The sequence below is a fragment of the Branchiostoma floridae genome, chromosome 12 (genome assembly GCF_000003815.2).
Source record: "Branchiostoma floridae strain S238N-H82 chromosome 12, Bfl_VNyyK, whole genome shotgun sequence".
Classification (NCBI taxonomy): Eukaryota; Metazoa; Chordata; class Leptocardii; order Amphioxiformes; family Branchiostomatidae; genus Branchiostoma; species Branchiostoma floridae.
In genome coordinates, this window is record NC_049990.1 from 15153582 (window position 1) to 15163494 (window position 9913).

General features: G+C 40.8%; 1 protein-coding gene across 1 annotated transcript; it reads right to left on the minus strand.

Moving 5' to 3' along the window:
* Nucleotides 1-5750: 5750 nt before the first annotated feature.
* On the minus strand, nucleotides 5751-9406 carry LOC118427544 (p53-induced death domain-containing protein 1-like). Its single transcript, XM_035837381.1, has 7 exons — nucleotides 9098-9406; nucleotides 8749-8931; nucleotides 7930-8240; nucleotides 7102-7663; nucleotides 6742-6772; nucleotides 5960-6223; nucleotides 5751-5789 (listed from the first exon to the last, which is right to left on the minus strand). The coding sequence occupies exons 1-7, from the start codon at nucleotides 9332-9334 to the stop codon at nucleotides 5767-5769; spliced, it is 1611 nt and encodes a 536-aa protein (XP_035693274.1). The 5' UTR covers nucleotides 9335-9406; the 3' UTR covers nucleotides 5751-5766.
* Between the last annotated feature and the right edge of the window lie 507 nt (nucleotides 9407-9913).

Sequence of the window (9913 nt, forward strand, 5' to 3'; positions counted from 1 at the left end):
TATTGCGCAGATCATTGTACAGTGAACACTCTAGGACAAAGTGTATTTCGTTTTCTACATACATGTGATTCTTATCGCAAAATATACATAGTCTATCATTAGGAGGAGTTTGGTTGTATCTACCGGCTTCAATTTCCAATGGGTGATCGCTGATCCTTAGTTTAGTCATGGCTGGGCGATAGCTAAAATTTGTTATGTCCAGGTATTTTTCTCTTTCATACAATTGCTTAAATTTTCTGTAGGTTCTTAGCTTATTTCCTTGGTTTTCCTTCGTGCCAGGAGAGTTAAGATCTGAGTAAAAGTTTTGAAGAAAGGTGTCTTTTAGTCTTTGTTTTACTTCAGACTGAGCGAATGAAGTGTTGTGATCACTGTTTAGCAAAAGGTAGGCAAAACCAGACTCCTCCAGGATTTTACTAACATTGGATAATGTTATAATAATGTGCTCTCAACTTTGTGACAAAGTAAAATAAAATTATGGTGTTCTGTATTGTACAACTCAGATTGAAACAATTTTTATTCAAATTTGAAAATGTTGTGACAATTTCGTACAATACAGAATATTTGAATAATTTTGTGCATATTTGCAAAAATAAAAAGAAGACAGCTCTGAAGTTATGAACAAACTTTGATGAATTGAACAGAACTGGCCTTGATGTTATAAATATAGAATACAACACGGTGTATTCCGTATCACCCGAGGTACAAGCCCGACCGCGGGAAGAATCACCCGAAGGCCGTCGGTCGATCCTTTCCGCGGTCGGGCTGGTACCTTGGGTGATACGGAATACACCGTGTTGTATTATATTCTGTATGTACAGAGAACACTCTATAACAAAGCGCATTTCATTTTCTATACATCTGTAATTCGTATTACAAAACATACATATTCTATCGTCAGGAGGAGTTCGGGTGTATCTGTCCGCTTTAATTTGCAGTGGGTGATCGCTGATCCTTCGTTTAGTCATGGCTCGGCGATAGCTCAACTTTGTTAGATATATATATGTATTTTTCACTTTCATACGTAAGCTTGAATTTTCTGTACTAGATTTTTAACTTATTACCTTGGGTTTCCTTTATGACAGGAGAGTTAATTTCGGTGTAAAAATTTTGAACAAAGTTGTACGCAATAACTAGATTTCCTTGCCTGTACATATATACATCTACCAGTAGTATAATTATTTTGCTGCAGGTAGGAAATCGGTGGTCTTTTTATCTCTTACGTGCCTCAAGCTCTCCCTAATCAAAGTTAAGAGGCAGAAAAAAGATTGAAAGCATTGCCTTGCATCTTCGTGAACAGTATCTATATATACATAGTTGTATACTTACAAGTAACAGATCAAGGCCTTCCGGTCCATCGTGCTGTTAATCATTAATAATGTTGTCATGGGAACAGCCTGCGCAAGGCTCGTTCACTGTAGCAACCCCCCAGGAAGCTCATTAAACAAGCCCCCTCTTCACAAATATATCATATTCTCTATTACCACGCAAAGGTCATTTCGCCGCATGCATTCAGTTCACACCCGGCTTTTAAGCTTCAACATCGGGTCCTCCAGCTGCTTCATGAATTGGGTACATCTTCCACGACCGCTCTCTTCAACGTGAGTGTTCGTTATCTTATCCTGACGGCTTCTGCCCATTCTGTCTCTTCTTTTCAACGCCATCCGCGTCAGACAAGTCCTCTGTACAAACAAGCGGATTTCCCTGGCTGTACAATCGGCTCAGACACGGTCAACGACAGCTTTGTCGAACTGTTGGACAACAACCAGTGAGTGTTCGTTATCTTATATCCTGACGGCTTCGGCCCAGTCTGTATCTTCGTATTAACGACATCCGCGTCAGACAAGTCTTCAATACAAACTAAAGGATTTTGATTCGTTTCCTTGGCTGTACAATCGGCTCAGACATGGTCAACGGTAGCTTTGGCGAACTGTTGGACAACAATCAGTGAGTGTTCATTATCTTATATTCTGGCGGCTTCGGCCCAGTTTGTACCTTTTTATCAACGCCATCCGCGTCAGACAAGTCCTTTGTACAAACAAATGGATTTCCCTGGCTTTACAATCGGCTCAGACATGGTCAACGACAGCTTTGGCGAATTGTTGGACAAAAATCAGTGAGTGTTCGTTATCTTATGTCCTGACGGCTTCTGCCCAGTCTGTATCTTCTTATCATCCGCGTCCGACAAGTTTTCGGTACAAACAAGAGGATTCTGAGTCGTTTTCTTGGCTGTAAAATCGACTTAGACATGGTCAACGACAGCTTTGGCAAACTGTTGGACAAAAATCAGTCATCTGTTCCCGAATTTGACGGGTTGATTCCCTGCTATCGGTGGTACGTACAGAACCAAACTGTGCCGTACGAACAAGCTCACGAAGCCTGTTCTGTGTATGATTTTGTTGAGATGGGGACAGGGATAGACATAATCTTTTGGCTGACAGGGATCTTCATAATCACCAGTAATCTTATGGTCCTCTTGGGAATGATCGCAACACGGAAGCGCCTAAAACCAATTTGCTTCTTCTTAGCAAATCTGGCAATGTCGGACCTGTTGAGTGGGGTTGCACTTCTGTATCGCACCGAAGGCGATGTGTTTCACAGTGTGAAGTACGGCTTTATGATGACTTTTGTTGATTTAATGACATTCACGCAGATGATTTCGGCATCAGCTCTATCCATATTGTCTGTGAACGGTTGCCTCGCAGTATGCCATCCCATATTCTTCCGCGCCCATGCCGGCAGTATCAAACGCCTAACGTACTTTGCTATGGGTTTTTCGTGGATTGGTTTTGCCCTCCTTGCCTTTTCTCCCAGTATGGGTTGGAACTGTTTAGACATGCAAACTTTGATCACTGGAAAGTGCATCAAATATTACCCCATGGTATTCTTTATCATGACAATATCCATAATGTTTGTCCTTGGTAGCATCATGCTGTTCACAAACATCGTTGTGTACATAGTTATCAAACGGAAACAGAAAAACAGACCTGATCAGTCAAACACACCCCAAATCCCCAAGAGGAATGATCCTAGACAGAACAGTAAGAGTGTTGATCAGGAAACGAGTAGGAAATTTGAAGAAAGTGTACAGAGGGCAAAAACAACAATGCTACATATTGTGGTAGTGTTCATCTTCTGGCTGATAACATTTATGGTCATCCCCATATGTAATGCCTATAGAGACATGTGCCCTCGTATGAATGTTGTAGTCGCAGCAGTATGTTTGAGCTCAGCTTTCAACCCGATTGCAACTGTCATGCGTACACCTCCATTGAGAAGGGCACTCCGGCAAAAACTGAGCGATGTCTACCGGATGTTTGCAACCGTGGTACGGGAAAATCCACAAGACGAGCAACTGGAACTTGAAAATGTTGCACGCCTTCAAGATGGCACCACCACACAAGCACAAGAAGTCTCGCACCTTTGAGAAGAATATATTCAATGCTTTATTGCAAATTCAAGTCCATGGGGCTAATTGCAAGTGAAGAAAGACTAGATACATGAAATGAATGAATGTGGTCTAAATACATGTAGATAATCTAAATTCTAACATACAAATATTAAGTGCTGAATGTACATACGATACAGAATAGGGTACTAAATCTACGTTACGATTACGAAGTTTGACTTCTTGAAGACAGTTGAAAATGAAATGCTCCATGTATTCTATGATAGATTGATTCGATGATCTTAGTTGGAAGAGAATCTTTTGTGGCGTTTTCAACAACGTAAATGTTCGTGTGATTTCGGTCACTCTTTCAAATAGTCTTTCAGCATCGAATTGGGGACATTCACAAATAAAATGTGTTTCATTTTCCACTGCATTCGTTGTTCACTGATTACAAATTCTTTCTTGAACAGGTAGCTTTATCTAATTTTTGTATAGTCTGTTGTGACAGAGAACTGGTGTTTAGTCCATGACGACCCAAAGATGTTCTTCTTAGAAGACGGGTGAGTCTATTTTGCATTTATAGATATGCATTCAAAAGCACGGATAAACTTTTCACACAATGTCAACGTGTATTATCAACCGTTGTAATGCATCTTTGGTAGTCTCAAATCAGTGTAATGTATATAAAGCTGTCTGTACTTTTGACGTATTAAAACATTTCAAGTCTGTAAAAAACTTTGTCAGCTTTTTGTGCAGCTCAGATTACGAAATATAGGCAACGACTTGAGAATTTCTGACAATTTCCTGACAATCAAAGGTTAAGAATATGCTGTGTATTACTCATAAAATCCTATACTACTGTTAGACTTTACTATTAGCCAACTTCATATTAAGAAACTGGAAAAAAAATGCAACATCGCTAATTAGAAAAAAACAGTTGAGAATATGGAGTCACTAACTCATAATGGTTGTATGGAAATGTCACCGATATGTAAATCAGTGACATTTACATAAGACCAATATAAGTTAGTGACTCCGTACATAAAAGCTCCTTTCCCTCTCACAAGCCAGTTACAAATTTGAAGAAATTGAATGCATAAAGTATTGTTACATTGTAGCAAGTTACATACCAAAATGTACAGTCTAAAATATGGCATAATTCACCTAGAATAGCTTGTAATGTAGGCTTCCCCTATGGTAGAATTGATTAAAAGTTGTGAATTCCTTCAGTCTATTTTACCAATCAATTTCACCTAATCTGTATTTTCCCTGGTAGAATAAAAGATTGTCTTAGTAGAATTTCAACCTCCGTAGGGGAGATTGGAATTCAAATATCTTCTAGGAGAATTCCAGATTCCGCTAGGAGAGATTGGAACTCCAGTTATCTTTATCTAGGGAAGATGGGAATTGCAATCTTCCCTCGGGGAATTCCGAATTCAAACAAAACTTGTACTAGAACATGCATGCCGCAGAGAAATAGCAACTCTCTTCTCAATCAATCGATAATTGGCACATTTCTTATTCACATAGCCATGTTGACACGTACAGGTTCATATCTTTGTGGACCCATGACAGGTGAGGATCGTCTTGTCAGGTCTTTTGATGATCGGTCATTTCTCTGTACCCACACGTATAACCAACAAAACAACTGCGGAAAATATCAACATGTGTAGCGTATAAGTTAGCTTTCATGGTAAGCAGATGGTAAATGTGTCGATTGGAAATTTTTAGTTACTGCCTTGAACTATCTAGTGCAGAAAAACAAATCTAAACATAAGAGCAAGAGATTTCACGGATCAGCGACTTTGCTAAATTTGATAGCCATCAATCTCATAAATGGCACTATTCAATCATCATTATCTTTGGTACTGCTGAGCCCACAGAAAAGCGGATTATTAGTAGCTGCGCAAAGTGTTAGGACTAGTGCAAACAGAGGGTAAGAACGGGGAAAGACGTAGACATGTGCAAAAGGACGGGACAGGTGAAGTTTATTAGAGTATCATACACCTATTTACATATGTACAAAGGACAGGGGACAACTCAATACAGCGGAGCCCGTCCCAGCTCAGCTTTGAATTGTGAGAGGAACTCCGCCACACAAGGCTCACGTTCATTCCACTCTCTCGTTTTCCTACGAGGGAAGAACGAGAGCCTGTAATGGTCTGTAATAGTTGTTCTTACTCGCGATGGTCTGCAGCTTAAAAGCATGATTTGTGCGGTGGGAGCATCGAGCTGCTGGGACAAGACAAGAGGTGTGGGGAACAGAGATGGTATTATGCACGATTTTGAACATGGCATTCAGCCTGGTCGCAGAGTACTGTAATACATTGTTTGTAAAATGTAGAATCTATCAGCGACTTACCTTTGCAGTTAGCATGTTACTCCCTTTCTCCTTGTTGTTCTGGTATCAGATAGGGGTGAGAAAATAAATGGTAAATTTCTCAAAGGTAATTGTACTTCAGTGCAAACGATATGACAGTGAATTGGTGAATACAGAGGAAAAAGGATGATTTTTTTACTTATCTCTTTTAATGTATAGTTGTGTGTTTTCAGCTTCTTAATGTAACCTACCGACATCTGGGAATTTGGTCCTAAAACCATCCACGACGCTCTGTAGCTCAGCCTCTGACAGAGCCTCCATCAGTACCTCCATGGTAGCGGCGTCTCCTTCCCGCTTCTGCCACTCACACAGCAGGTCAAAGCAACAGGACTTGTCGTCGGGGTTTCGGCGGGCGATGTTTCTGATGTCAGCCCACTTAAACCCAAGGTGAATAGCCAGATCTCCCCAGTCCGTGCTCACTTCTTCCTTGACGAAGTAGAAGTACTTCTCTAAACCTAGCAGATATTAGGAGAAAGGTGGACTGTGTAAAATGCATTTACTAAGTAACTCTTTTGTGCATTTATTCCAATAGAAGAATAAGGTGATATAGCGTTATCAAATCAAGTTTTTTTTTTACATTCTACATAGCAACTGAACTTTAAATTGCGCCTTTTAAGTCTCTTTCTCACTGGGCTGAGGTTCTGTTGAGGTACGTCTGAGTTTGGTCACCTTTGTGCATTTTTTTGTTGTTGCCAATTTCCCCTTTCCCCTTTCTCCAGGACACCTGTTGAATGTACAGTTAAAACACGTTTGCGCTGTCAAACTCTAGCATACCTCAACAGTACCTTAGCCCAGTGAGATAGGGGATTAAGGTATACTTAGTAGAGCCTAAACGTAAGGGAAAGACGACAGCAAAATGATATAGTCTGAAAGAAGTGAAAACAGGATGTGATACTTTCACGATCAAGACTTTTCAAGGCGTTGCTTTGATAACCATTATATATAACTTTTACATCGTTAGATTGTTCCTCACCTTTTGAGGCAGCTGCTCCATGCTCTGACGCCTGTAAACAAAACAAAACAAAACAAAACGTACGTTTTTATTTCCAGTGATATTTCAAATTTTATCAGGAACAGACATGGCGCTAGCTATATAGCGTCAATGAAGCATTACGTTGTGGTATCAAACAATAGCTTTGCGCTGAGATACATTTTAGAGGAACAGAGCATTTTTGCCAACCAAATAGGTGTACTAGTGTTATAATACGTCCTTTGTCATTAATTGTGGAAGCATGTCATTTTATTAACATTTGGTGTAACTTTCAACGACATTGACTTAAGCGCTGATTTGTTATTAACAAACCAAAGCAGACAATACAAAAAACTGACTTACCACTTTTGGGGTCTCATACGACACATGGATAGGGATCTGGCACAGCAGTTCTGGCTTCGGACACTCAACGGCTTTGTTGCCCTTCTTTGCGATAGCTGCCCTTACGTGCTGCTCTTTCTCTCGCGGGACTTCAATGCGTGGCAAGGCAAAGAATGAAGTGTCCCCTTTACCGTCTAAACCCGGATGGTCCTTAGCCTTCAAAGCAATGACCTGCATCTGAAGTCGGTTGCTCCTCTGACTGTGGAAGGTGATCTGTGGTTTGGGGCTGAATGGAGCGATCGACACGTTACCCAGCAGGCCGATTTCTACTTTTTGTCCTTCAAATAGCTTTACTGAGCCGGTGGGTACCGGGCCCTTGTACCCCTTCCGAAGCAAAGCTGCGTGTTTCCTTTCTGCGTCTTCTTCTAGAGTGCATTCTATGACGAATTCATTTGCGTTGAGCTTCCGCTGCAGTAGTATGAACTGTACGTCACGACTTTGGAGCCATCGGCAGAGCTTTAATGGGATTGGTCCGAATTCTTTTGGATCATCAAAGTCGTCTGTCACAATGATTACAATCCACCTAGATATGAAATGTACATTGGTTTGTTTAGTTGAGAGACTATTATACGCATACCGATAAATGTTTATTTCTAACAAATTAAGGAATACGACTATACACGTCAAGTGATATGACAATGAGATATGTTTTTGTCATCGCTGTATTCAATCAGCGACATGAGAACCGCCCTAGTATATGACGTGTAATATACTAGGTTACACTAGTAATTCTCGTAATCTATCATGTTCGCCGTCTTTAGTTTCTGAGATAAGAAATTATGAAATTACCTGGTACAATGGCTGACTTCAAACTCCACCAACTCTTCGGACTCCCGGGGGTTACTGGTATCGGTTTCATCTATCCAGTCTTCTGTTCCTTTCTCATATGACATCACTTTTAATCTTTTGTTGGGCAGCTCATGTTGGATGTCCATGTAGCGTTTGGGATGTGGGACTCGCACTGTGACTGGTTTGAGGAACTGGACTGCAGAGTCCGAGTCAGTTTCCACACTGACTATCGGGCTGGTGCTGACAAGGCCGCAAGAAGACTGGTCTTTTGCTTTCATGTCCTCGACCGCTCTTTTGGGAACTTCTTGCACCTGAGATTGAAATGAAGCAATATGTTATAGCATACTATCAATATTTTAGAATGCTATCCATTATCAATCACGACAGATAAGGTCGCACCAATGTTGACCTGGTCGTTTTGAGGTGCACTATGGAACTTTATGTTCACCACTTTTTATAGACCATACATCGTCGCCATGGCAATGACATTTTTTGTTGCCAGGCTTGTTAAACATGTTTGTATGGTGCAAAGATGCTGTAACATCACTCACTCAATATTGGTATGCAATGCTATAGGGTTGATTTGACTTACTATGTAAAGAAAAGGTAGGGAAATTTGCTTTTTGTGTTGACCCAAAACGCTGTATTTTTTTTATCTAAATTCATGATTATGATCGATTATCATTACATATCTAGGGATTTTTTCTAACTATCATCAACTCTGCTGTGATCAAACCTGAAGCAGATATAGCTGCAAACATTCAGAAAAAAAGACCTCATTAAACACCTCTGCACTTGGGTAAAGAATGCAATCCTGACCTGTACAGTGACTTGTGTTGGTGTGGTTACAGACTGTTTTGGGAAGCTGATTTGTACCGCAGGCTGCGTTGATGACGTCAGAGTGTGCTCCTCAGTAGACACAGGAAACGTGTCCTGTTTTGGCCGACTTATGACGGCAAAGGTGGAGAAATGGTCTACGGACACTGCCAGCTTGTTCTCGCTCTATAATGAAATAAAAAAAGAAATACATAAGCCAATATAAAGGATAGCATCTCAAGTGCTGGCAGTCTTTCCAATACCAGAGTTCGTCAACGCATTGCCAAATTATATTGGGTATATTAAAATGGTATTTCTCTAAATTGAATAGTTTGAATGTTTATTCACATACTAGGTCAGTCGTCTTAAGTTCCGACCATTGCGATCTGTCTTCAGTGACCAACACGACAGCTTCCATGGCGCCACCTGACGACGTGCTGCTGTACTGCATCTGTACAGTGACAGGTTTGTTGAAGGATGTCCCGTGCGGACCCAGCTCTATGACGTCACTCAAGAGCATCGCTCCGTCCTTCAGGGGCAGGGTGATGTCGTTGGGTTTGATGACCTGGCAGTTGATTTCTGTTAACATGGTAACGGCTCCGGGAAGAACGGTGACTGTACAGGACGAGGTTTGTAGTTCACCTCCTTCTGGACCCACTTTGCGCACCATGCGTCTGTAAGGTTTTGGACAAAATTGAATACTGAAGCTAAATATTTCACTTAAAAGTACAATGAAAAGTAGGATAGCCATTATAGGATTATTATATATATACATATAGATGATACATAGATATCTGGTGGTTCAATGCAGTGAGTAAAGCTGTCCTGAAACAGTATATTATTGACTTTTCATTGTCTTTGGTAAGTGTCTTGCTGATAACACCACCATGTATAGCACGTGCATCTTACCATATTTCAACCTACCCTGTCATCTTTGCTGCTGCAAGAAGATCAAGAATTCTCTTCCTTCCCTCCAGTTTGCGTTTTGGAACGTCTTCTCTTGCGGCTATGTCCTCAGGAGTTTCACCCTTCTATACAAAAATAGCAGACATTAAGACAATGCTTCTAAAAATTATTCAAGACAACATCCAGGCATGAATAATAGACTGAAGTAGAAAGTTTTACACGTATGCCTTCAGAAGGAGTTCAGCAACACCAACATGTCCCA

Bases quoted from the DNA above. Each gene is read 5' to 3' on its own strand.
- LOC118427544 (XM_035837381.1), bottom strand. From the start codon at position 9,334: ATGTTAACAGAAATCAACTGCCAGGTCATCAAACCCAACGACATCACC. The intron at 7,664-7,929 runs GTAATTTCATAA...TTTCATATCTAG, and splicing joins GAAGTCAGCCATTGTACCAG to GTGGATTGTAATCATTGTGA. The intron at 6,773-7,101 runs GTAAGTCAGTTT...TTTTGTTTACAG, and splicing joins CGTATGAGACCCCAAAAGTG to GCGTCAGAGCATGGAGCAGC.